This window comes from Hordeum vulgare, chromosome 2H (genome assembly GCF_904849725.1).
Source record: "Hordeum vulgare subsp. vulgare chromosome 2H, MorexV3_pseudomolecules_assembly, whole genome shotgun sequence".
NCBI lineage: Eukaryota > Viridiplantae > Streptophyta > Magnoliopsida > Poales > Poaceae > Hordeum > Hordeum vulgare.
Window position 1 is genome coordinate 540,186,774 of NC_058519.1, and position 27,769 is coordinate 540,214,542.

The 27,769-nt window shown below is 45.1% G+C and overlaps 2 protein-coding genes across 3 annotated transcripts; both read left to right on the forward strand.

The window, feature by feature from the left end:
* The first annotated feature begins 2,571 nt into the window (after nucleotides 1–2,571).
* Nucleotides 2,572–4,553, forward strand: LOC123427100 (mitochondrial pyruvate carrier 1-like). 2 transcript variants are annotated; one of them, XM_045111056.1, is made up of 5 exons: nucleotides 2,572–2,706; nucleotides 2,873–2,970; nucleotides 3,802–3,856; nucleotides 3,951–4,086; nucleotides 4,273–4,553. In XM_045111056.1, exons 2-5 carry the CDS (start codon nucleotides 2,875–2,877, stop codon nucleotides 4,310–4,312), a joined length of 327 nt encoding a protein of 108 aa, XP_044966991.1. In that variant the 5' UTR covers nucleotides 2,572–2,706; nucleotides 2,873–2,874; the 3' UTR covers nucleotides 4,313–4,553. The 2 variants fall into 2 exon arrangements, with proteins under 2 accessions (XP_044966991.1, XP_044966992.1); XM_045111057.1 differs by having other exon boundaries at nucleotides 2,574–2,706; nucleotides 2,865–2,970.
* A 15,625-nt stretch (nucleotides 4,554–20,178) lies between these two features.
* Nucleotides 20,179–24,796, forward strand: LOC123427101 (inositol transporter 1). The gene is made up of 6 exons (XM_045111058.1): nucleotides 20,179–20,900; nucleotides 21,531–21,601; nucleotides 21,681–22,016; nucleotides 23,221–23,328; nucleotides 23,405–23,590; nucleotides 23,896–24,796. The coding sequence occupies exons 1-6, from the start codon at nucleotides 20,747–20,749 to the stop codon at nucleotides 24,565–24,567; spliced, it is 1,527 nt and encodes a 508-aa protein (XP_044966993.1). The 5' UTR covers nucleotides 20,179–20,746; the 3' UTR covers nucleotides 24,568–24,796.
* The last annotated feature ends 2,973 nt before the right edge of the window (nucleotides 24,797–27,769 follow it).

Sequence of the window (27,769 nt, forward strand, 5' to 3'; positions counted from 1 at the left end):
CAAGGGTACGTAGATTGGAAATCCCCTCTCGTAGATGGACATCACCATGATAGGACTTCGTGCGCGTAGGAAATTTTTTGTTTCCCATGCGACGTTCCCCAACAAATCGTTTATTATCCATGTTATAATTGTATTGAATGGAAGCATAAATGCATGTGTGGATATATAGATAAAATTGTGTCCCTAGTAAGTCTGTAGTTGACTAGCCTGTTGATCAAGGATGGTTAAGGTTTTCTAGCCATGGACAAGTGTTGTCACTTGATGATGGGATCACATCATTAGGAGAATGATGTGATGGAAAAGACCCAAACTATAAACGTAGCATGTGATCGTGTCATTTTGTTGCTATTGATTTCTGCATGTCAAGTATTCATTCCTATGACCATGAGATCATGTAACTCACTGACACCGGAGGAATGCCTTGTGTGTATCAAACGTCGCAACGTTACTGGGTGACTATAAAGGTACTCTACAGGCATCTCCAAAGGTGTCCGTTGAGTTAGCATGGATCAAGACTGGGATTTGTCACTCCGTGTGACGGAGAGGTATCTCGGGGCCCACTCGGTAATAGAACATCACATACAAGCCTTGCAAGCAATGTGACTAAAGAGTTAGTTACGGGATCTTGTATTACAGAATGAGTAAAGAGACTTTCCGTTAACAAGATTGAAAAAGGTATGGAGATACCGACGATCGAATCTCGGGCAAGTAACATACCGAAGGACAAAGGGAATGGTATACGGGATTATATGAATCCTTGACATAGAGGTTCAAACGATAAGATCTTCGTAGAATATGTAGGATCCAATATGGACATCCAGGTTCCGCTATTGGATATTGACCGGAGAGTGTCTCAGGTCATGTCTACATAGTTCTTGAACCCGCAGGGTCTGCACACTTAAGGTTCGATGATGTTTCGGTATAGTTGAGTTATAGGTGCTGGTGACCGAAGTTTTCTTCGGAGTCCCGGATGAGATCCCGGACGTCACGAGGAGTTCCGGAATGGTTCGGAAACGAAGATTGATATATAGGAAGTTGGTATTTGGATTCCGGAAGGATTTCTGGCATTACCGACAGTGTACCGGGAGTGACGAATGGGTACCGGGGGTCCACCAGGTGGGCCCACCACTCCCCAAGAGGGCCATGTGGACTTGATAGTGGCACAACAGCCCTTGATGGGTTGACTAGTCAACCAAAGAAAGCCCATGAGGTAAAAAGTGGAAAAACCGAAAAAGATGGATAACTTGGGGAGGAGTCCTACTCCAAGTAGGATTATAGGAGGACTCCTCCTCTCCTAGTTCGGCCGAGCCTAATGGCATTTCCCTTGGTGCTCAAGGATAGCCCTCCTTCCTCCTATACATACTAGAGGTTTGAGGGTTTTTGAGACACAATTTCAGCCACGTGCTACCCTCTCCCCTAGTTTGTAGTTCTTCCTCTAGATAGGAATTCCGCGGTGCTTAGGTGAAGCCCTGCAGGAATAGATCACCGGCGCACCGTCACGCTGCCGGAGAACTCATCTACTTCTCCGTCTCTCTTGCTGGATCAAGAAGGTGGAGATCGTCATCGAGCTGTACGTGTGCTGAACACGGAGGTGCCGTCCGTTCGGTGCTAGATCGGGACAGATCGTGGGACGGCGATGATTTGGATCGCGAAGACGTTCCACTACATCAACCGTGCTTCCCGCTTAGCGATCTACAAGGGTATGTAGATCCGATCTCCCTCTCGTAGATGATCATCACCATGATAGGTCTTCGTGTGCGTATGAAATTTTTCGTTTTCAATGCAACGTTCCCCAATAGTCTCCACTAACATGAATGTACAATAACACCACCTATCGGAACCATGCCAAAAATCACCGTGTTAACCTCATGTGTTTGATCATCCTACCTTACTCCTCTATTTACACTTGCATGTTACTTTCCGCTGCTATACTATTAAAACTGCATGTGTAGGGTGTACTTGACTTGTTATAACTGCCGTAGGTGCCTCTCAAGTAAAATTGGGAAAATGCAAAAAATTTATCTTGTCAAGTAGTCTAATGACCCAAATCTAGACATACTTTTGATCCTACAGCACCTACCATACCTGACCATCAAATAAAATCCGTCACTTACGGCAAAAAGACTGTCACATCAAAGAAAGATATGAAAGCACTTTATTTAGTGTAGGAGAAGCCATGGTCGGTCGATGCCCTAAGCAAACTAGTCCTAGACTACTAGTATACAAACCGAGTGTAGGGTTCGACCTCCTTCACCCTTCGCGCTATAATCAAAGGTTACGAGAGAAGGAGAGCCATCGGAGACAATTTCGACAAACAATGACTATCACCGGTAATTTGACCTCGTTTTTCTCTTCAAAGGAAGGGGCAAAAGACGAAGCGGTTTCAACATACATGTACTCGAGCTTGTGCTGGGATAATGGAGCTGACGTATTTTTTATCAAATTCAAGAAACTTAAACGCATTTTTTTATGATAGATATAAACGTCTTTATGCTCAAATTTACATTTCACATAATTTATATGCTCAACTTGGAAGAAAAGAAGCATCAAGGAAAAAACTTAAGAAAGGGCACAAAATCGTTCCTCATTCTCCATCTACTCCACGTCTCCACCAAACCCCCATCCCCATCTCTCATCCTCTAGGTTCGCCTTCGCCGTCGGTCGGGCTCCCTCTCCGACACGCCGCCGTCGATACATCCACCCGAGGTCTCTGATTCTCTACCCCTCCCCGTCTTCCCGGGCGGGTGGATCCACTCGCCTAACCCTATGGATAGCGGGATCCCTCCGCCTAGTTGAAATTTCCACCCGTATTCCCTGCTGCATCTGTCGAGATCGCCCGGGCACTGATGCAATTTGGTATTGAGATTGGCAGGCATGGCGACGGCGTTCAAGGCGTTCGTGAACAGTCCCGTCGGCCCCAAGACCACCCACTTCTGGGGCCCCGTCGCTAACTGGGGCTTCGTCCTCGCGGTACGCACTCCGTCGATTCTGTATCTTGTTTCTTCCCTAAACCTGTGCAATTGGTCGATTACAACAACGAGAACTTTGTTAGGTTGTGCAATCTACCGAGAGAATCTGAGTCCTGTCCCTTTCTTGGGGTTGAATGGTTGATGTACATGTATCAGGAAAATGGTTCTGCTTGACGAACATCGCCTAGATAATTTGTTTCAGGATGCTACAGTAGGGGCTCTTAAAGAAAAGGCTCTTTGTTTTGGCGTAGTTAATATTCTGTCAGCATCACATATAAAGTGAGTTTCAGGCTGGGAGAGGTGATGTTCAATGATTAACCAACATTTCCCCACTTTGGGTCAATGCATTTTTAAACTATACTCGTGGATGTTGTTAGTCGTGACAGTAATATGTATGGATTTATGAGTCTTTTGGGGTGCTTGGCAACTGCTTATGGAGCTAAACATGTGCACTTTGTTGCATCGGGATATCCCTTCTGTTTCTGCTGGTTAATGGTAGTATGCGTTAGTGTTGGTGAACATATAAAATTGTTTATCCTTCACATAAGCCACCTCGGAGTTGTTCATGACTGTCACATAAAGAGATGTGACGCATTAACACATTTGTTTAAGTGATACTCCCTCTGTAAGCTAATATAGGACATAGTTAAAACGTCCTATATTAGCTTACAGAGGGAGTATATATCAAATGTGGGAGTATTTTCTCCGGTAGTATGGATTAGGCCTTTGTATTGAATAATCTTCTTAGGTTCTACCTTGATTTTACTTATCCTTAGTTAATATTGAGCCAGTAGCATATATAAATCCCTGTAACTGTTATTTTTGGTTATAGGGTTTGGTTGACTTGAACAAGCCTCCTGAGATGATATCTGGCAATATGACAGCAGGTAGGTCAAATACTCAGGGATATCTCTTGCAATTCACAATTCCTATTTGATGAAATGATCTCAAACTATCACTAATGCCTATGGTTTTCTGCAGCCATGTGTGTCTATTCTGGACTCTTTATGAGGTTTGCATGGATGGTACAGCCCCGGAACTACTTGCTTTTGGCGTGCCATGCCTCCAACGAAACCGTCCAGCTCTATCATTTATCTCGCTGTGCTAGGGCTCAGGGGTAAGAAGCTTTCTTCAGTAAAATTGTTCCCACTTCGTACCGTAGTCGCAATCACCAAACCTTTATTACCAGTTAAATGGTTTTGTATTTCTCTTTTATCCCCAATCGGATCGATCAATCTCTTATGTGTTGTAGCAATGTAGCATGGTACGTGATGATAATGATGTCTGCGTTTTGATTTGGCAGGTATCTGGATTCGAAGAAAGAGCCGGAGGCCAAACAGTAAATGGTGTGGTGTTTCTGAAGTCGGAGCCTGGAGCCATGATTCCGCAGCCAGCCTTTCAATAAGTAAAATTTGTTTCTGAAGCTTTGCAATGCTATTCATGAGAAAAAAACCTACGAAGTGGAAATCTCTATTTCTATGATACTCATTCCTGTAATGCAGCGTTACAGCTTTCTTGTTCCTGAATCATGGTTCATGACATATTTTTTCTTTTCAACAATGCACATAGCCGGGGTTCAAGTTATCCACCCCAGAGTCGCTAATTGATTGCACTGTTGATTTCAACCACGTCCATAGTATCTTTTGCTTGGTCCCCGCCACAAAGTTGTGTAAACCACAGTGGTGTTCCTTGTTTTTTTGGATGACTGCCTCGGTTCCATTTGTTTTCCATTTGTTTCTTGAGGGTATCTACCGTGCATGGAATATCCAGTGCATCTAACTTTCGTCGTTGCTTTGCGATTCAGGCTATGTTTTTCTAGTTTTGGCTAAAATTTGTCTTGTTTCAAAAGTTTTGTGTAATGTTCCATACCCTGCACGTTGTTGCGGGAATATTTTGCAATATATTTCGATGTCATTTGTTGTGATATACTCCCTCCATCCTAAAATGCTTGTCTTAGGTTTGTTTAAAAATAGATGTATGTAAATACTAAAACGTGACTAGATGCATTCATATGTAGACAAATCTAAGACAAGAATTTTGGGACGGAGGGAGTAGAAGATATATATGATTAGATCATTGGAGAAATTAGATGGGAGAGACGATATTTATTAATGAGGTTCACTGAACATCAGATATCTATCCGGGCATGACTATGGGCATTCCTTCCATGTACTAAATTGAAATAGTACATATCTTGACAAGCTCTTCGAGACCATCAAACACATATAGACCGCCCCCATGATCTTGTGTTTAGCATACTAGCTTCGTTTAATCTACTTTGGTCACCTCTCTATAAAATAAGCCCAGGGTACATGTATTTGATTGAAATACCTCTTTCGCATAACACAATTTTGACGGTGTAAAACAAATAGAACTGCTCTTGTTTTAGATTGGATTTTATTGGTAACTGAATACCATGAAAGATTATGATACATTGGAAAGACGAAATTTGTATTTTCCAAATGTTCGGATCTATAGACCCAGCAACCGCTCGATCGATCCGCTTCCCAGATAGTTTCTGCCCGATCCGTTTCTCGCGTGTGCAGCACCGATCGATCTGCATCTCGAGCGAGCCCACTGGGACTCAAGGCCCCGACATGGTGATTGATGCCTAGGTGCGCTACCACGAGGCTAAGCTTGTTTTTATTTTTCTGAATCAGATTAGCTATTTTTTATACTGCTTCCTTCGTCCTAAAATAAGTATCGCTGTTTTAGTACAAAATTTGTACTACCTCCGTCCAAGTGTATAGGACATGCGCGTAGTTCTAGGTTGTTAATTTAACTACTTAAATATGTATTATATGTAACAAATAGTATATCATTAGATTCATGCGAGGATGTAGTTTCTGAATATATAATTTTTGTAGCATATAATATATATTTAGCTAGTTAAATTAACAACCTAGAACTACGCGCATGCCTTATACACTTGGACGGAGGTAGTACTAACTTAGTATTAAATTTGTGACATTTATTTTAGGACGGAGGGAGTATATTAGAGCGGAGAAAAAGCAACAATGCTTTTGACCAGCCCACCCAATAGTAGCTTTTGTGGAATAATCATGTTAATGTATATACGCTGACCTGATAACTTACGTACTCTTATCATGGTAACTTTGATCCGGAAAAAAAATAGTTGAAAGATACCCCTGTTAACTTCTGTATAAGTTTGTTGGTAACTTACATACCGTGTACCTGATAATTCACATACAAGCATCATGGAAGTACTGGGATATCATCAAAGATTCTTTGTTGTTAAAATATAAGATCCGATAAATTACATGTCAACACCATGATAACTTTTTTTACATGAAGAATATGACACAATATACCCATGGTTTTTTTCTGTGTGAATAGCATGGTAATTTAGGCATCGCAAAACTGATAACTTATGTGCCAACATTGTATTAATCTTTTCTTCACCCAAAAAAGTTGATGAAACATCCATGATAACTTCTGTGTCAATAGCATGGTAATTTACACGGCGCATGCCTGATAACTTATGTGCCAACATTGTATTAATCTTTTCTTGACCCAAAAAAGTTGATGAAACACCCCTGATAACTTCTGTGTCAATAGCATGGTAATTTACACGGCGCATGCCTGATAACTTATGTAACTCGGGTCTGGTAACTTTGATGGGGAGGGGAGTTTGTTGACACACACAACGTTAACTTGTGTGTAATTATCGTGGAAATTTACGCGCACTAACCTCATACCTTACAATGGAATCTTTGAAAGGAGGGGGGGGGGGGGTAGTTGAAACATACTCTAGACTCGTTTAGGCGTGTGCCGGACCGTGGTGTTTGTACATGAGTTATTAGCAGTGTTGTTTATATTATCATCCTACTTACACAGAAGTTATCAAGTGTATGTATTTCATTTCTTTTTTCCCTTGAACAAAAAGTTATCATGGTTTGTATGTGAGTGATCACTCACGTCATAGTTATTACGCATGTCATGTCAAAGTTACCAAACAAAAAATTATTCTTATTGCTGATATTATATAAAAAAGAAAGATTCAAAAAGCGTTGTTTATGTACAATAAACAACAACTGAATGTGGGTTAGTTGGTTATTTGTTCGGATCTATACATATAAACCGAACGTTTGGTATATATCACAGTCCAAAAACTTAAAAAACAGAATATAACGTTATGGAACAAGACAAATTTACCAAACATTCAAAGGAGTGATGGATGGATCCATGCACAAGAAAAGATATCTCATGCACAGTAAAGTTTCGAGACTGAGATTCGAGCGGTTAGGAGGGATTGCTTGAATTATCTGTTGGGCTCGGTTGGGCCAGAGTTGGACCAAAGTGGGTTCATCGAAACTAGGTATGTGGCCGAGAGAACCGTTGCGGACCAGGTGGTTGCATCGTGTTCCAAAGGGAAACGAACGCACGAAACAATCGCTTCACCGATCGGGTTGTACACCGACGCGACGCGTGAGCGATCGCGAGATACTAGGGTTCGGTAGCGTTGCTACCATAGTTTATCTTCGCAACATGGACGTGCGACTAGGGTTGCACCGGTGATCGAGCCCACTCTCGCCACCATGGCAGGTCGCGGGAATCCGTAGGAGAAGCCTGCTGCGAATCCGGCTATCACCAAGGTCGGAGCTGGCCGAGCTAACAGCGCAGGCGGGCGAGGTGAGGATCAGGGGCGCGGTAACAGGCCCGGCCCCAACACAGGCAGACGCGGGGGCTCTGGGACAGGCCGCGGCTACGCCGAGTACCGGCCGAAGCGGCCGTTCTGGCAGTGGGTGACGAACGAGGAGGTCCAGGGAACAACCAATGGTACGACAGCGGTGGTAGAGGCTACGGGGCTAACAACTGGCAACGTAACTTCACGCCACCTGCAGGGGAATTCGTGGAAGGAGCTACGAGTTCGTCTTACCGCCCGAAAGGCGGGCGTGGAGGGGGTGACCATGGCTTCGGTCGCAAACCCCCACCTTATCCGACCACGAAGAACAACGCGGAGGTGGAGGCTCGAGCTGAAGGAGGAGGAGTTGGTAAGACTGATGCATTGCCCGCGGTCGCGGCTTCGGCGGTCAAGGCTCTTGCAGCGGTCAGTCTACCAGCTGATACGACGACTGAAGAGAAGGATAAGGGCAGTGACAAGAGGTCTGAAAAAGCTGAGATTACGCGGCCAAGCAAGGCGGCGCGTAAGAAGGAGAAGCTTTGTTGCTTCAGGTGTGGGGTTTTTTGGCACTTTGCGATGGACTACACAGCTACATTGTGCGCTTTTTGTCTCAAACCTGACCATGATACAGCGGGATGTCCGCTACTATCCGCACCCAAACCTGCGGTAAACATCTACGATCTATGTCAGAGTAAGCTGATGTTTTTTGAGACTGCCCCTTCTACTAATGGTATTCTACCACCTCGTCCAGAGAGCACGAAGACTGGTCCAGTAACTGTTACTCATGGGTCCTGGACGGTTGAGCAGATTTCGCAATAGCTCAGGAGGCTAGTTTCGGAGTCATATAACTGGGCACAAGTCAGACAGGATGATCGGGTGTTCAGAGTTGAGTTCCAAAGAGGGAGGATATGGATCGTCTCCTGAAGTTTGCGGTAAGCAAAGTGGCTGGTTCAGATTGCATGCTAGAGTTTAATGAATGCAAAAAACGAAGCCAAAAGGATCACCTCTTGTGAAAGTATGGATCAAATTTTCTGGTGTTGATATCATGGAGATAAATTCATTTGGTTCTGAGGTGGGTTACGGGAGCGCCTAGATCATGTGGTTTCCAATGTCGAATAGATGGAGATGCACCCGTTGTCTGGACTGTGTAATCTTGAGATGGGGAAGTCAGACCATCGACCCATCTGACTTGATATGGAGTACTTGACAGGAGTGGCTGCGTCCCCATCAAGGTATGATCACAAGTTTGAAGTGAGGTGGCTGTCAGAAGAAACGGTAGGGAAAGTGGTAAAAATGGCTTGGCAGAAAGTTGGCGTAGAAGGGCTTTGCTCGTCGGCAAAAGAGAAGCTCGAGGTCATGCACAAAGAGCTACACGTATGGGACCGAAAGGTGCTGAAGGGACCTCGAGAGCATTTAGGAGCATCTCAGAAAGAATTGGACAATTTGATGAGAGCATCATACACTGCCGAAGGAAATTTTCTGGGCACAACGTGGATGGGTGAACTGACTAAAGTGGGGAGATCGCAATACCAAATACTTTAATCAGTTCGCTTCCGCTCGTAGGCGCCATAATTTAATCAAGAAACTAAAAGATAATAATGATGGATGGGTAGAGGGTAATGATAACCTCAAATCCCTCAATTTTATTACTTCCAGAGCCTCTTTCATTCGAATGCAGGTGTGATCGATAAGGGCTTGATAGCTATTATCAAGCCGAGAGTGACATAGAACGTGCACATGATCTTAACCACAAAGTATATGCAAGATGAAGTAAAGAAAGCACTATGGAAGATTGGTGACATATGAACTATCATATCCTCTAAGTTAGTAAGGAAGACGCCGGAATCATTACCACATGTGAACTATCGTATCCTCTAGTCACTCGTCAAATGCATAAGTGGTCGGAGTCAGGTACAATACACGTTACGTACACTCCGTGCCACACATGCCACCATCATAGTCTCCCCCATAGGGTTTCAACTCATGACAATTAAGGGTTGTCGCACATGCCACCATCATAGTCTCCCCCATAGGGTTTCAACTCATGACAATTAAGGGTTGTCCCGTGGACGCAACCTCTCTAAGGGTTCTCCATAATTCCCCAATCCTTTGCAAAGGCGAGGAACCAAGGGTTTTACTATCACCTCAAATTACCCCAATATCGCCAACCATCACAAGGACTATAACATACTTCACGGCACCAGACACAAATGTGAGTGAGCGCTCCTCTCATCATTTGCGAAGGCTACTAACTCAAATCATGAACATGTAATATTGGATCGCAATAAATACTATATAAGGTTCAACCATATCCTCAAGAACTAGTACAACTACTCAAACATAGACGCGATGGTTAGGGACAAGTTACAAGCCGACATGAAGATGATGAAGGGAGAAGGCATGGTGGTGATGGCGACGTCATGGTGTTGATGATGATGATGATGGTGGCCACCACGGAGGTTGTAACGACAAAGATACGACACTTTCCTTATTTGGGGGCGAGGCCTCAAAAGGGGAATGGGTCGCATCTAAGCGTATCGCAAGTAGGATAACATTGCCATTAAATTAATAGAGAGATGAGTATAAGATTCAGCTTACACTCGCCACATGCTAAATTACAATCCACACAAGCATTCAATATTCATACATAAAACAAGGTCCGACTACGGACAAGATAAACGACAAAACATGCTATCACATCTTGCTAGTCCCATGATCACGACCATGCGCCTCTAGTCCTCGGGATAAGTCACATACAGCCTTCCACTGTCTTCGTCGAACTCCCACCTCAGCTAGTTATCATCGGAAACTCCTGCATCTGGGGTACCTGTACGTGTGGGTGTTTGTAGTAAACTGTGAGCCACGAGGACTCAGCAATCTCATGACCTTGGTATCGAGTCTAACTAAGTTAAATAGGTGAGGTAGGTTAAGTGTTTGAGTTTCCAGCAACCCAAGTATATATGGTGGCTATCTTACAAAGAACAGAATTAACATGTACGTGGTGGTCTACGTAAGATGGTCGAAGACTAGAATGATCACTATGTGATCGTGAACACCTACTTACGTCATTCATAACCCCTCCGTGTTCTCGATCAGAGAAGGAGCTCTGAAAGAAACAGTCACGGTTACGCACTCAGTTGGCAAGTTTTATTGGAATTACTTTAAGTTGTCTAGAACCGAATGTTAACAAAATATCTATGTTTGCCACATAACCGCGGGCATGGCTTTCCAAAAGATTAAACCCTACAGGGGTGCTCCAACTAGTCCATCACAAATTACCACATGCCGCATAGTTATCCTCTACCACGAAACTCGTGATCTCGTCGGATTCCTTAGAGGAAAACCTCAACTCTGAGAAGACCCAAAGTCTCACTGGAATCCCAATGCGCAAGATATATCGCTGAGGTAAGACAAGTTCGGCAAGAACTTCCGACGTGTCGACGATCCTGATAGGAGCCGCATATCTCGTTCTCAGGACACGACGAATTGTCCAAACTTCCGGTAGGCCAATTGCAGAGTTGCCCCTGGTAGCCACCGACGGTTGACAGTTTGGACCAACACTCATGAGGAGCACTAGCCCAGGGGGGTTGATTAAATTCCTCGGGTATCTATTTCCTATGTTTTTTATTATTAAGTTATTAGCAAATTAACATCAAAGTTGGGTCCTGCCAGACAAGTCTTAACACTATACGATTTATCGAGGGGGTCCCCATAATAATCCCGAACGTGTTAGGAGCGCTCAGTTATGGAATAAAACAACGGTAGCTGAAACTAAGGCGGCAACAACGGAACAAAACACCCGACAAAAGGCTAGGCCTTCCATTATTTACCAAGTATATAGGTGCATTAATTACATAGCAATTAAATATGATGATATCAAATGCCCATGTTATCACATGGACCAGCTCGCACTTGCAACTAGCAACGCTAGCAATTAGTGGTTGAGCAAGCCTAACTTAGCCAAACAACATTTGCTAGGAGGGAAGGTGTTTGAGGTTTCATGGCAATGTTTGATGGCCTATATATCATGTGGTAGGCAGCAGAGATGTAATGAAGGAAACGTAACACTAAGCAAAACAAAGCTAGAAACGGTGTCAAGGTCACGATCATCTTGTGTGTGATTTCTTCTGAGTGGAACTGATCTTGATCTTCCTGCACGAACTCACGAGACTCTTCGAATTCGTTTCCGGTCCCAGTAGCTACCCAAGAGAAAACAAGCAAGAAATAAATACCAGCAAGAAGATGATGCCACAGACATAATGATGCATGCATGCACTACCTCTAACCATGCACATGAACCACCCTACACTGTTAAAACTATTGCCACCTCACCACAAGGGGACTTCCTACAGAAATGCTCAAAACCAAAAACCAGTGCCACCATTGTATTCCTTGGGATTTTCTACCCCAAATCCACATATCATATTGCCCATGTTGCATTCAGAAAAGCACCACAGACAATGAAAGAAAACTAGCACATATCAAACTACAACATATTCAGAACATGGCTGTTCTTGGGCCTGCCCAATTTGGCAAGTCCATATCTGTACATTTCAAGAAATGGAAACATTACTATTTAACACAAAGAAATACACAAACAATAAAAAAATAAGAGAAAATATATGATAAGGAGGGGGGCCACCTGGCAGTGGCCAGGGCCCTCTCACTGGATGACATGTGGGCCCGTGTGGCCCATTGTCAGCCAGACACTCACACACAACCTCAACACAGCACGCACACACTCGAAAATTACCTCAACAAAAATAGGTGCAGGTGGGGATTCGAACCGTGCACCTCTAGCCATAACACACATACCACTACCACTTCGCTACACTATTATAGCTGCTCTAGAAGGAGCCGAAGGCCTCCTGTACTGAGCCATGCCACTACTACACTACGATGTAAAACAAAAATAAAGGGGGCTACACTATGGCGTAAAACAAAAATAAAAGGTGGCGAGGGGGATTGGAATCCATGACCCCCCTGGTTGGGCGTTGCGCTCGCACCACGGGGCTACGACCCGGGTAGTTGTCAGGAAGGTGGGTTCGGCTGCACCTAAACTAAGGCCAGGGCCTTCTCCTACCTCCAGACACGAAATGTAGAGGAGGAGGAGACAACGCCGACGAGTGGAGAGGCGTCAACGGCGGCGAGGGTCTACCGGTGGGTGATACGTCCCAAACGTATCTATAATTTTTTCTTGTTCCATGATCTTTTGGGTGACATTGTTATATGTTTTGCTACACTTTTATATCTTCTTACACATATTTGGACTAACCTACTAACTCAGTGCACCCAGTGCCAATTTCTGTTTACTGATGTATTTTTTGAAGGGGTGTTTACCCAATTTTCCGGAGCCCCAAAAATCCCGAGAAAAATATATAAAAGTCAGCGCACCAGAAGCTTCATGAAGCACGAAAGGGGGCCAGAGGGGTGCCAGGGGCCGCCCAGGCGACCTGTGGGCGCAGCCCACCCCTAGGCCACTCCAGGAGACCGCCTGGGTGGGGCCCACGCCCTCTGGTGCCCTCCTTTCGCCTATATTTACCCCTCGTCGAGGAAAACCCCATACGGGATCCAGAATCGCAAATTTCTCCATCGTTCCGCCGCCGCAGCGCTTCCGAGATCGGGAGCGTCAGGAGACCTCTTCCCGGCACCCAACCGGAGGAAGGATTGACCTCCGGGAGCTTCTCCACCGTCATGGATGCTTCCCGGACGTGCCGTGAGTAGTCCTCCTTGGACCATGAGTCCATGACCAGTAGCTATGTGATGTCTTCTCTTCAATCTTGTGCTTCCATGATTAATCCTTGTGAGCCGCCCTACATGATCAAGGCAGATATGTAATTTTCATGCTATTGCTATGCTGGGTTTGTTGGGATCCGATGGATTATGAGATTATGTTCAGATTGTGATTAGTTATATATTTTATTATCCTTTTATATTATGTTCTTTAGTGATTCATGCATGTTCTCCGTTGCTTTGTATTGCTTTGGTCGAGTAGTAGATTGTTACTCCAATAGGGAGTGTTATGCATGATTGTGGGTTCATGCCCCCTGATGTCTAGCTTGAGTGACAGAAACATGAGACTAGGGGATGTGTTGTTGCCACCAGGGATAAAACAACGGTACTTGTGACCACACTTGCAAGGATTGTTTACCTTACGCATAGTTAGTTAATGTAGTTGTCCGTTGCTTTGAGTTTACACTTTGGGTGGGGCTCGCAACTTAATACCAGCTAGATGTTTTGGATAGATATCTCAAGGTGGATAATTAGTAAGTAGATGTTGATGAATAAACGGTCTACTTGTCTTGGCGTACTGCCCATTACTATTGAGCCTCTAACTTTCAAGTAGCATAATTAGCATTGCGGTGCGTTTATAATTCTGTCATTTGCCCAGCTGTAATTTGTTTACCCAAGCATAGTTGTTTATCATCTTTTGGAAGAGAGACATCACTAGTGAACATCATGTGACTACGGTCCATATCACCACCATTGCTTACACCTCCATCATTTACTGCTTTATTTACTTTTCCGTTGCAATCACTACCACTATTTCCGATTGTGTTTTGATCCTTTGCAAACTACAAGGACGGAGAGATTGACAACCTCTCTGTACTCGTTGGGAGCAAAATTATTTGTTGTGTGCAGGTCCACATCTTGTGCTAGCGTCAGGGTGGGAGACACCTACTTATTGATCCTAGGAGTCCTCCTGGTTCGATAAACCTTATCGTCTCCGTGTATGGAAAAAATAGCTGCTGACTACATCTCAACCTTCCAATTGGGATAAACAACGAGGAGCGAAAATTATATACATCATCTCGTCATTAGTGGGGGAGCGGGAACCATGAGGGTTCTATTCCCGTGGCTAACTCAGCGAGACGGCGGCTGCAGCGGCGGTGCGACGGAGCTTCTGCTCCTGGCCATGACAGAGCACAGCGGCGCGACGAGTGGCTCGGCTCTCGCTGCTACGCTACCTGCTGCCGCACGAAGTTTCTACTGTAGTGTCGTAGCTGCTGCTACTCGGTGTACCTGCTACTGCGCTACCTGTTGCTACGCGAAGCTACTACTGATGCCAAACTACTGCTGCTGTTATGGCTGCTACTGCGCTGCTAGTACTCGACCGGGCTGCTGTGCTGCTACTACTCGACGGGGGCTGCTGCGCTGCTACTACTCTCGAGCAGAGGCACGCGCCAAGCTGCACCACCTGCTGCTGCTCTACTAGGCTGCCTGCAACTACCTCTGCTGCTGCTACTCGACAGAGCACGCCGCGATCTACATGGCGCGAGCGATGCAGAGGGAAGGAAAGAAGGGGAACGCGAAGGAGGAGGCAGGGGCTTGCTCACCCAAACGAACCGAAGCAGATTGGGGCGAGGAAGAGGTGGAGGGGACGCGTTGCTGATGCTGCTTCGGGGCTCCGGGCACTCGCCGGAGACGAGGACGGGGCCGTCGCTGTGGTGGCCCTCCGGCCACCCTAGCGGCGGGAATGGAATGAGGGGGGCTCCCGCATCCTCGTGGCCACCTTGATATCCACGGGGGAAGGCTGCAGACGACGAGGGGACGCGGGACGGCGATGAAGCTCTCTGCTCTCTCTCTCTCTGAACCTCTCTCCTCTACTGCATCTACACACCTAACTTGCAGAGGAGGAAAGAAGGAGGGAAGAGGATGGCGACGGAGGAGGAGGAACGCACGCATCCCTAGGTCACGCCGGGGCTCTTAAATAGCCCCATCCCCACACTCCTGTCCATCTGATGTTGGCTGGGGAGCATGAGTGGTGGAGGAGGGGATCGTACAGGGGTGAAGTGCGCTAGGAGGAAGACGGACGTGGGGGTGGCTGCTCGAAGGGGTATTGGGTCCTAGGCCTCTCTCACTCTCTCAAAGACTTAACACTCGACTGTTTTTTAAACAAATGCAACCAATTTTGAATTAAAGGCCAGGGTAGGAAAAATAGAAAAGGAATAAAACCGAAATAAAAATAAGCCTATAAAATGTTCCTCCTATTCATAAAAATAGGTGGGGCATTTTAGAGTAAAGAAAAACAACATGTTTATTTGAATGTGGCCCTGTTTTAAAATAAAACAAAAAGAAAAATAAATTCAAATGATGTGTGTTGCCACCCACAATTATTTTAAAGGGTTTTCAAATATGTTGAACATTTTTAATATGCCACAGAAACTTCAAATCTGCCTATGGTATTGAAAAGAAAGGGTTTTTGGACATGGTGCAACTAAGGTTTTTTTTGAAGGACTCTTGTTGCACCCACATCACACTCCATAAGAACAATCACAAGACACATGCAACCACATACACCACCATGGTGACACCACCACACCAAGATCAAACAAGGGAGACAAAAGAATTAAAAGCTATGCATGATGCACATGAAATGACAACATCACCAAGCCTCTCATCCATCACATTGCATCACAAGGTTGCCAAATATGGAAAGGAGTTACAAAGAAGGAAGGAAAGCATTGGGGCTATCACGGAGGTGATGGATATGGGGGCACCACCGGTGGTGGCGACGCCGGCGTGAGGGCACCGACCCGCAGGTTGGTGCTCATGGTGGTGGAGCCTCCTTCTCCTTCCCTCCACGTCCGGTCCTAAAGTTTCAGAGGACCTAGGACGAACTCCATAAATGGGCCCAGTGGTGCTACTATTTGTTTTTCAGATTTTAGAGTCATCATAAGCAATGATAAATTTTGAAGTAAATGATATATTTGACAAAAATGTTTTCTTTTATGTTGTAGATCAATCGAATATTAAAGAAGTTACATATAACACAAAAAGGGGATATATCTTCAGTAATTATGAGAAACGATTCCATGCATTTTTATGCAAAAACATCAATAATATTGTCAATATTAATGATAATTACTTGATCTGCTCATTTACTCTCTTTTTTCAGATCTAGAAAAGTTTTTGAGGCAACATATTTGCACACAAAAAAGAGCAACCATGACGCCTAAATGTTGGAGTAAATTAGCAGCAACAATGTCCAGCTATATATTCAAATCCAAATTGCAAGATCGGACGAGCAACTTTCTCATACAATGCGGCAAGTGTTGTTTTCACAAGAAGAAAAATTAATGCAATTCACCAGGTTGAGATTGAGGGCGACCACTGCGGCGATATGGCAGATTCAGTCCGCGCTGATCTGCTCTGTCCTCCCGTAAAAATGAAGTCTAATGAATCATTATGGGGCCTTGATCATGCGAGCGTGTATGAGTTGCTAGATTGGATCCGAAAAATTGGAGAGGCAACCAAAAAAACTCCACGGCGCCGCGCAAACACGTGCTGACCTGCATGTACCAGGAATCAGCGACCGGGCCTCTGTGAACGCTTTTAATCAATAAGACCGAGCCTGCAGTGGTTTATGGCTTGTTGTATCGTTATTATACATGTGCTGGGCCAGGGCCCCTAGTTTGGCTGGGCCCCAAGCCGTCGCCCGTGGTGCCCTGGCCCAGTGTCGGCCCTACTTCCCTTGATGTTCTCCCTTCTTCTGAAGCGGTGGAGAAATAATGGAGGTGGTCTTGGATGTGTTCTTGATGATGAGATGATATAGATGAGTTGTCTCTAGCTAGGGTTGAGGAGGTGTATATACGGAGCCTCCTTAGCCTCCTCTCTTAATGGGCTTCATCCAAGGGCTCAAGATGAGCCAAATCCTCTCCCAATCAATATGAGCCAAGGATCCCGTGGGATCAAACGGGGACGAAATCGGTGTAGAATCCCGTCTGGAAGGGCAACTTTCGGAGCTGTGTGTATGTCAAACGACCACCGAAACGACCGGTGCGGTCGCTCGAAACGTCGTCTTTCTGTGTGTCCTCCTCCGATAAATCGGTCGCAGCTTCTTCACAGGAACTCAGAATTTGACGTTCTTGGACTCGTTGGATTCGTATGAACGATGTCGATCCATTCCTGGTCTTAGATCTTAATTTGGAGCACTTTGGAAAAATCACTTTTTTCGACCTTTAGAATGGCTAGTTATGGCCCGTGGGTGACTCCGTATCAAACTCATCCTTGGTTCTTTCATTGTGCTTGGTCCTAGGTTGCTGCAAAACACATGTAGACACAAGGAAAGATAATAATAATACTCGATAAAAAAACCAAATGTACAATGCTCACAATGATAAATGCAAATACCAGTAATAACTATTTAATTCAACGGGACATGATATATAAAAAAACATACAACAAATAGGCTCTAAAAATGCGTAAAATATTGAGCCATCACTGGACGTGGATTTTAAGCTCCTACCCGAGAACCCTATACAAAAATTAAATTAAATTTTTTACTAGGAAACATATAAATAAGTAAACTAGAATTCTAGGGTATCAAACCTGACCGGCCATCTACTTTCGTGTGAAGTTTCACAAAGAAATGACATTTATGGTATTCTCAGTAAAAAAGGTAACAAAAAATCAGTTAAATGAAAAAACTATCTAGGTCGGGCCGTATTTTCTTGGCTAAGGATACAACTGGTGTCATTTCTTTCACTAAACTTCACATGTCCGTAGAATGATTGACAAGGTTTGATACCCCAGTGTGTAGAGCAACTAGTTAGCGAGCGCTTCCTCGTGAGCTTTTCAGCGATCGCTCCCGCGTGTCGTCACTTGGCGCGTTTTCAGCCGCCGTCACGTGTCGTGCTCTGAGCGTGTTTTCTTCGGATTATTTTTAATTTTTTTGCACGCGTTTTCGTCTTTTTGTGTGATTTTTTTCCAATTTTTTTTGATGTTATGGTTTTTCACTGGTCTTTCGTAACTTTTGAACGAATTTTTTTCCATAAAAAAACGTGTCTTTTTACGCGAAAAAACTCGTTTTTTGTTTTTTGCGAGAGACACGGTTTTGCTTTAGCAAGAGGCACGGGTTTGCCTTCCCGAGAGGCACGACCGTGCCTCTCGGAAAGGAAAAAAACGTGTTTTTCATTTTTTGCGAGAGACACGGTTTTGCTTTCACGAAAGACACGGTTTTGACTTCGCGAGAGGCACGCCCATGCCGTTCGAAAAGAAAAAAAACGTGTTTTCTGTTTTTCTACGAGAGGCATGGTTTTGCTTCCGCGAAAGACACGGTTTTGCCTTTGCGAGTGGCACCCCGTGCCTCTCCCAAAAGGAAAAAAGACGCGTTTATTGTTTTTTTGTTTTTTTGCGAGAGGCACGGTTTTTTTTTTCCGCAAAAGACACGGTTTTGCCTTTGCTAGAGGCACCCTGTGCCTCTCCCGAAAAGAAAAAAAAACGCGTTTTTTGCTCTCTCTTTTTTCGCTAGAGGCACGGTTTTGCCCCTCGCTCTCGGAAAAGAAAAAAAATGTGTTTTCTTTTTTTTCTATTGCGTGAGGCACGGTTTTTTCGTTCGTTTTTTTCTTCCTTTTTTTCATGAAAAAAAATTCATCAAAACCTCTCAACATGGTATCTAGTTTTGAAGATCTCGACGCGAGAAAGCCAACGGTGAAAACGGTTCGAGATCTGGACGCACGGTTTAGGAGATAAAACGTTTTGAAAAAATGAATCTACGGAAAAAAGGAAAACTTTCAGGTTGCGACAAGTGACACGCATACAGTGCGCCATTTGTTGCAACCTGTAGAGATGAGAGTAATCATTGGAAGGTGTATTCGTTAATTAGTGATTTCGCAACATGTAAGTTTTTTGATGTTTCTTGTAAATTTAATATTCATGTAGGGTTCTCGAACACCCAGGAGCTCCCGTGTATTTTTCCTGTAGTGCTAATCTATTCTCCACACTTGCAACAGGGATGATTGCGTCTCATCTAAAAGACAAAAAACTGTGCTGGTTGGGACGAACGGGACGAGGCTGGTCGGGTCGACGACTCCTCGCCGCGGCGTGCTAATCCTAACGAACGGTGACGGCTGACGCGTGCGAACGAAAAAATACTACTCCTGTAACAGACCGCATGGAACAGGACAACCAGCAACAGAAAAGGCAGTGGCGGCTGCTGCTTATATTAGTACGGTCCTGTTTAGATACATGGGTTAGTGTTAAAGTTGGTTAGATTGAACCGAAGTAATCTTAGAAATTCAAACATAAGGATTAGAGTTGGTGAGATGCATGTAACACATTTAAAAAACTAACCCACTCAAGAGGTGCTTATTTGGATTAGAGTTAGGTGGGGTCCAGAAGAAGTTACTTTTCCCTCTACTTCCACCATACAAAATACTGGATAAAGAAACCAAATGATTGAAAAAAAATGTACTTATTGACCATCTAACCCTTTCATCCAAACATCCAAACGCCTCTTTGAGTAAAGTTAGTTTATGATTAATTTAGCCTTTAACCGAGTTAGAGTATCTAAACAGTGCAGCAAACAGAAAGAGAAGAAGGAAAGATTGCCACGGAGGGATTTATCAGGCCATCTTCATTGTGCAGGCGCTTGTCGCTTGCTACCTCCGTCCGGGGATTTCCCAATCATATTTTGAGTCAAACTTCGACGTGGCTATCGTGTTCATTTAGCTCATTTGCACCGTGGATGCTATCTGCTATGCCACCGCAGGAACACGTGCTGGAATTTGGAAACAGCCTTCGCTCCTAATATCGGCCATGAAAAGGAGGGGAGGACGGGGAAAATGAGGAAGCGGAAGATAGGGTGGGCCCAGCTGACTCACGTTGTTTCGTTTCGGCAATCCACATCCATTTTGCTCCGAGCACGAGCAGAAGACGCAAAATCCCGCGACGACGAAACGTCGCCCTCCTCTCCCCCAATCCGCACGCCGGCGCCATTTTTCTTCCTTCCCTTTTCCATCTAGTGGTAACCCGGGCAACCGATTCATGCCCAGCACGCAATAACCTCCTCCGAACCTCCCCCGACCATTGCCATGCCCACCCGCCCGCACACTTTCCCATTCCAGCCGCGGCTCTGTGGCAGGGCGGGGCTCCAAATGCTGGTCGCCCCTCGCTCCATTATTCGCAATAATTCCTCCGGCTCGGCACCGGTTGCTGAAATTTCGCCCCGCTTCTAGAATCGTCTTGCCCCGACGCCGCGTCTGGGTTGGATTCTTGGAGTCAACCACTGGAATCTTCGCAGGTACGGATTGAAATCTTTATCGAGCGAGGGATTTCCCTGGGGGGGTGCTTGCCTGCTTGGGCGCCTGCTGAGCTAGAGGTTGGATTCGGGGAGGCGTTCCGGTTTCGGATGACGATCGATTTGTCCACCATGCCCGGGAGCTCCGCCCGTCTCCTGGACGCCGCCGCGGGGAGGAAGGACATGAACTTCTTCACGAACCGCTACGTGCTTGGGCTCACCGGCGTCGCCGGAATCGGCGGCTTCCTCTTTGGATACGACACAGGTACGGATGGTTCAGCCGTTTTTCTTTTTGGAACATTTACCTAGCATTCCTATGCTGTGTATCGGGCGGTCGCTGCGTGTTTGATGTGGGCAACAACTTTAGGCCTCTAAGAACTATTCCCCTTTGTAGGAGGCGGCAGTTTGGCATGGAATCTGGTGAATTTCATATTGCGAATGGTTTGTTTGTTAGAATATTACTCCATCCGCTCACAAATATAAGATGATTGAAGTTTATTACTCCCTCCATTCACAAATATAATGTTTTGGATACTTCGGTATGGACTACATACGGACTGAAATGAGTGAACAAACAAACACACTAAAACATGTCTATTCACAGAAAAGGTAAAACATCTTATATTTGTGATCGGAGGGAGTAATTTCGTTGTGAAATAGGACTTTATGGAAATTGTAGACATTTCGTTTCCTATAAAGGGCAAATATGCACGATGAAACAGAAAGAAAGATATACTACATTTTGTGCAACGGAGCCTGAAGCATGAAGCTATTGCTTGTGTGATGCTTTATAGTTTACACGAGGTCTTTGAGTAAACATTCCTGAAAACCTTGGAGCTTGTGATACTTGACTTGAATAAGCCAAATAACAGTATAACTTTCATCCAACTGTCAGGTGTCATATCTGGAGCCCTTCTGTATATTCGGGACGAATTTCCTGCTGTCAAAGACAATCTATTTTTGCAGGTTCAGTCCGATCAACTGATTACTTGGTCATTAACATATGGTGTTCCTCCCATAGTTACCGAGTTTGTTTCTTCTGCAGGAGACAATTGTTAGCATGGCATTACTTGGAGCCATTCTTGGAGCAGCCGGGGGTGGTTGGATAAATGATGCCTACGGTCGTAAGAAGTCCACTCTTCTTGCTGACCTGATGTTCGCACTTGGTTCACTGGTGATGTCCGCCGCTGGTGGTCCTTACATTCTGATACTTGGAAGGCTCTTTGTTGGATTGGGTGTGGGAATAGCATCAGTCACTGCCCCAGTTTACATTGCTGAAGCTGCTCCTTCAGAAATAAGGGGAGGTTTGGTGTCAACTAATGTCCTCATGATTACTGGTGGCCAATTCTTCTCCTACTTGGTCAATCTTTGCTTTACTGAGGTAATATTCAGCCTCCACTTAGTCAGCTTCCTCTCTTATTTTCCATTTCTTACTTGAAATGGCTTTCAGCATCAGCCCCTTAACTCCCTTTCACGTAGAAACAACTAGAAACTGAGCCATTTCAATCTCGATGATATTGCTGTCTGCAGTTGAATAGCTTTTGTTGGTCCATTTTATCTTTAAACTCAGCAAGAAAGCAACTTTTTTGTTTTGTTTCAGTAGCTTTGCAAGCTCTAGCTATCTTGGTCCACCTTTTCTAAGCAACCCATCTTGCATCAGTGCACATGACTTTTCATGGTATCAACGAGATAATTAGCTGACATACACTGATACTGATGTGTGTTTCCTGCACAAGAATGATGGGCAAAGTGCAGTCTATAATGTTCTTCAAGATGGAGAAATTTTTTCAGTATGGTGACAAGTTAATCCTAATGTTCACCCTTTTATGCATATATCTTTTATGGTGTTAAAATTCTTGTTGGTGCTACTTGATTGCATAACACTCTTTCCTATCAATGAACGAGAGTCGGCCTTCCCCCATCAGCAGCAATGGACTTGTCACCTACAAGGTGCTGTTTTGTGCGTAACAACTTTGGTGTTGGTGAAATGCTCCATCTTTCTGCTTTGGAAGTTATTCACACTAGTTGCATCATTGCTATATATTTCTGTCGAATGCACATTTTACCATTGCCTGGCACATGGATGATAAAAATATATGAGACATCTGGCTATCATAGCATCTATAGTTCTGTTTGTTGTTTGGGAGCAGAGTAGAACTTTCATAGCCTCGTAGTGATGATTAGGGATGTTACAAATCGGTCTGGGTTGAAACTGTGAGACCCGTAGGCCATGTTTTTTGCACTAGTTTGATCACTCGGTTTTCAATTAAAGGAGGGAATTGAACTAGAATCCAAGCTGCTGGTTTCCACATGTTCATATGGAACCGCTTTTGGACACTCTTAAATAGGATGGTAACTGTTATTCAGTAAGTATTGTTAAGCACCCGCATTAGGCAAAATATATATTTTTGTTGCAAAAAAGATAGAAAACAATACAATTATTGATAGGCTTTGAGAGATGAATAAACGGGGGTATGGTCATATGTTACCATCCTTGTTAAAACTAAGAGGGTTTGGTGGAGTTATTTAGAAGATATTTTTGTATCAGTATTTTTTTGCAATAATATGCATGCTACGTGTCATAGGTTCCTGGGACATGGCGGTGGATGCTCGGAGTAGCTGCTGTGCCGGCAATCATACAGTTTGTTCTGATGCTTTTTCTACCAGAATCTCCCCGCTGGCTTTACCGGAAGGTTATTGACTTTTGTTTCACTTATGTCTTATCCCTTTGATCCGTTTTTGTTTTCTTATCTTGATTTTTCTGTACAGGATGAGAAAGCAAAAGCTATTGCTGTCATGGAGCAGATATATGACTCTGGTCGCCTAGAGGAAGAGGTCGATCTGCTCGCGTCGGCTTCCATGCATGAATTCCAGTCTAACTGTACTGGGAGCTATTTGGACATATTCAGGTTGAAGGAATTAAGGCTAGCCTTTTTTGCTGGAGCTGGTCTTCAGGTACTTTCAGCCTCTGCCTCACTCCTGATTCATTGTCGCTTGTACACTGGAAATGCACCTTTCAAGATAATCTATTCTGGCATGTGTCTGTAAAGCGTAACTAGGTAATTTGCTGTTACTAAATCCTTTTGGCAGTGCCACCAGGTCAAGCAAGAACCACAACTTGGTGTTTCTTGTCAGGTGTTTATTATCAGAAACGAAGATGGTCTACCTTGCTATGCTTTCTGAATGCATGATACAGTAGGAACATCATTTGACAAACGCATGGCACGCTTTCTAACATGCATACATATTGAACTGTGCAGGCCTTCCAGCAATTTACTGGCATCAACACCGTCATGTATTACAGCCCCACGATCGTCCAGATGGCTGGGTTCACTTCCAACAGGCTGGCCTTGCTGCTTTCCCTCATTGTCGCCGCCATGAACGCCAGTGGAACCATCGTCGGGATCTACCTCATCGACCGTTGTGGCCGCCGCCGCCTGGCCCTCACAAGCCTAGCCGGGGTGGTGCTTTCCCTTGTCATCCTCGCCACGGCCTTCATACTACAGTCATCATCCAGCCTCTGCGGGAGCCTATTCAGCGGTTCCTGCCAAGGCGTGCTGGGATGGTTTGCGGTCGGAGGGCTCGCCCTGTACATCGCCTTCTTCTCTCCGGGCATGGGGCCGGTGCCATGGGCGGTGAACTCGGAGATCTACCCCGAGGCCTACCGCGGCATGTGCGGCGGCATGTCGGCCACTGTCAACTGGATCTCCAACCTGATCGTGGCGCAGACGTTCCTCTCGATCGTGGGGTGGGTCGGCACCGGCCCCACGTTCCTGATCATCGCCGGGATCGCCGTGATGGCCTTCATCTTCGTGGCCCTGTACGTGCCGGAGACCAAGGGCCTGAGCTTCGAGGAGGTGGATCTCCTGTGGAAGGAGAGAGCCTGGGGAAACCAGGGCAGCCACGAGAGCCTCCTTGGTGCTGCGCGGTAAGAACACACGCCGGCTCTGGTCCTGCATGGCGGTGCACCGGCGGCGCCGCTTTTAATATGTCTCTGCGGCTGCGCCCCGCCGCGCCTGTCTGGCTCCCGGCGATCGCTGGTCTCTAGTTAGAGAGAACTGGATGGACGCAATATCATACACGAATTACGAACCTGTATCAATGGCGGCGTTACACGAATTACGAACCTGTATCAATAGTGGTGTGTTCTGTGCCTGGTTATATGTTTGTCGTCCTCGCGTATTCACGTCAAATATTGTTGAGTCCGAGCGACCGTATAACCGAGAAGTGGCAGTATTGTTTCTGCATTGCCGGCACGAGTGTACCCAAGAACCAACGAGCAAGAGCTCCGCTGGTGGTGATGGTTGCTATGGACAAGACTGATATCTTCGGTAGTTTATTTTTCGTTTCGGTTTTGTGTTTGTAATTCGTAAACTGGTATCCTAAATTGCCAGTTCTATCTCTATGTAGTCATCTCTAGCCGATACCTTATAATTTAGCCCCCTCAAATTGAGAAATCCTCTTCTGAGCCCGAGCTCATCTGCTCCCTCCCTCTCATGAAAAAAATCAAATTTAGCCCCCTCAAATTGAGAAATCCTCTTCTGAGCCCGAGCTCATCTGCTCCCTCCCTCTCATGAAAAAAATCAAAACAAATACGTGAGGATCATTCCAAAATTTAAGTTATTTGGACATCCAAGCAGTCCTTGGCAAAAAAGACCTCAAATGGAGAAATCCTCTTCGGAGCCCGAGCTCATCTGCTCCCTCCCTCTCATGAAAAAAATTCAAAACAAATACGTGAGGATCGTTCCAAAACTCAAGTTATTTGGACATCCAAGCAGTTCTTGGCAAAAAAAAGATAAATCGGGTCAAAAAAATTGTGAACAGTCAACCTTACCCAAATTTTGTCTTTTTGCCAAGAGATCCTCAGATGTCCAAATAACTTGAAATTTGGAGCAAACTTCACGCATCAAAATATCTACAACACATTTTTTTTTAGAATTTTTAGAATTTATTTAGTATTTGTTTTGATTTTTTTCGTCGGCGCAGGTGCAGATGCACCCGAGAGCCGAAACGCCGCGTCCCCTCAAATGACCCATTACACCGTAACTCCTTATATTTGAGAAGTTAAAAAACATGAACCTTGTTGAGAGAAACTTTCGATTTATTCATCAACTATCTAGGTATTACATAGAACACCGCGTCCGTAGACCATTTAGCGACGACTACAAGCACTGAAGTGAGCCGAAGGTGCGTCACCGTCATCGTCCCTCCCGCATCGAAGCCGGACAAACCTTGTTGTAGCAGACGATCGGGAATTCATCGTGTTAAGTCCCCATAGGACCAACGTACCATAATAGCAATCGTTGCCGTTGAAGAGAAGCGTAGACCGAAATGATCCAAGCTGTAGACACATGAACACAGAAGTACGAAGACCAGATCCTCGTGGATCCATCGAAGACAAACACTGCTGAATCCCACGAGATCCGCCGTAGACCAACCTCCACATGTTCTTAGACGATGCTGAAAACACCACCAGAACGGGGGGCTAGGCAAGGAGGACCTTATTCCCTCTATAGGGAGCCGCCAAGGCCCCACATCTCTGAGCATGACACAAACCCCAACAAAGCTAAAAAGAGCATTATAAAAGGGACCCCTCCCGCCGGCAAGGGCCAAGATCCACCACGTCCCCATGGTCCTAATACCATAGAAGACGAGGTAGACCGAGGCGGCACCGACGGGAGGCAGGACAAACCCTAGCACTCTAGATGCAGGGTACGAGCATCGCCACTGATTTTCCTTCGACTTGTATAAATATTTTAAAAAAAGAACCTTAACCAAACTCTCAAACTTCTCAAACGAACTAGACCTCACATGGAAGCCTCTCTACCGCTTCTTCTTTCTTCTTCCTTTCACGCGACCAACTATGACTTCTCGACTTTAGATGATTTTCAGAGCATCTACAGCCGGACCCCTCATAGACCCCTCAAACGCCCGGGCATGCCGCCCAATCACTGACCGGTCACAAAATATCAACCTAATCGGATGCCTTAAACGCTCGGGCTGACAAGCACCCCTCACATCTAGCCCAAATATGGGGTGAATATTGGGGAACCCCATGTCCGACCAGATCCTGACCCCACCGCAAATTGCCCCAAATTCACCCCGCAGAACTGTCAGATCCATTTGTTGTTTCTCTCTCTTGTTCCTCCTCGCACCGTCCGTCTCCGCCGTCGCGCGTGCTCCACCGCCGTTCCTAGTCTCTGCCCTGCCAGCTCCGTCAGCAGAGTCTTCTATCCCGTCCGCGTTGCGAAGGACGTTGTTGCCGGCCCAGAAGACACCGCGGTATGTCCGCCAACTCTGTTGCTCCGCCTTGCGCTGGATGTGTTTGACAACTTGTCTGACTGATTATTTTGTCAAATTTTTCGGAGAAACAATAGATTCCGATGATTCGTCTGACGAGGAGTATGGACCGATGGAGTTTGATCAAATGATTCAAGATGAGTTCTTTGATTCATCGGTTTCGGACGAAGAAGTGGACCTGATCATGGAAGAGGAATGTACTGGCAAGTGGAGCATATTCTCAATTTCAAGAGCTCAATCAAAGGGAGAAGAGTGATCGACCGGGATAGGGTATCCAGAGCAAAGCTTCCGCGGAAGGATTACTTTGCTCCGAACCCAACTTTTCGGAGGATCCATGACTTCTCGTCATTTTCGCATGCGAAAACCACTGATTTTGCGCATTGTGGGCGCAGTCGACTACTTCAAGCTCACAAGGGAGTGTTGTGGTAAAGTCTCTTTCTCTACCAAGCAGTAACGTGATAACCCACAAGTATAGAGGATCAGAACAGTCTTCACGGGTAGTATTACGCCCTGATTTATTGATTTGATAAAAGAGGAGACACATAATATTTATTGGTCTTAGGAGCTGAGTTGTCAATTCAGCCACACCTGCGATATCTCTCTGCAGCAAATATTTTAGTAGCACAACAAAATAGTAGTAGTAACGGTAATAGTAATAGTAGTAGTTTTATAGTGATTGTAAAGTAGCAGCAACAATACTAACTTAGTAAGATTCAATATATGAGAAGCATAGGCACGTGGACCTGTGATGGACAATGATTTAGATGACATCAAGCATGTAATAGTTACACATTAGAGCGACACAAAATTAGCTCCAATTATCAATATAATGCA

What these genes read in the sequence shown, in the direction of transcription:
- LOC123427101 (XM_045111058.1), top strand. Translation starts at nt 20,747, where the DNA reads ATGACGATCGATTTGTCCACCATGCCCGGGAGCTCCGCCCGTCTCCTG. An exon ending in CCTCTTTGGATACGACACAG is followed by an intron (nt 20,901 to 21,530) that starts GTACGGATGGTT and finishes TCCAACTGTCAG; the next exon opens with GTGTCATATCTGGAGCCCTT. An exon ending in TTGCTGGAGCTGGTCTTCAG is followed by an intron (nt 23,591 to 23,895) that starts GTACTTTCAGCC and finishes TGAACTGTGCAG; the next exon opens with GCCTTCCAGCAATTTACTGG.
- LOC123427100 (XM_045111056.1), top strand. Translation starts at nt 2,875, where the DNA reads ATGGCGACGGCGTTCAAGGCGTTCGTGAACAGTCCCGTCGGCCCCAAG. An exon ending in ACTGGGGCTTCGTCCTCGCG is followed by an intron (nt 2,971 to 3,801) that starts GTACGCACTCCG and finishes TTTTGGTTATAG; the next exon opens with GGTTTGGTTGACTTGAACAA. An exon ending in CGCTGTGCTAGGGCTCAGGG is followed by an intron (nt 4,087 to 4,272) that starts GTAAGAAGCTTT and finishes TTGATTTGGCAG; the next exon opens with GTATCTGGATTCGAAGAAAG.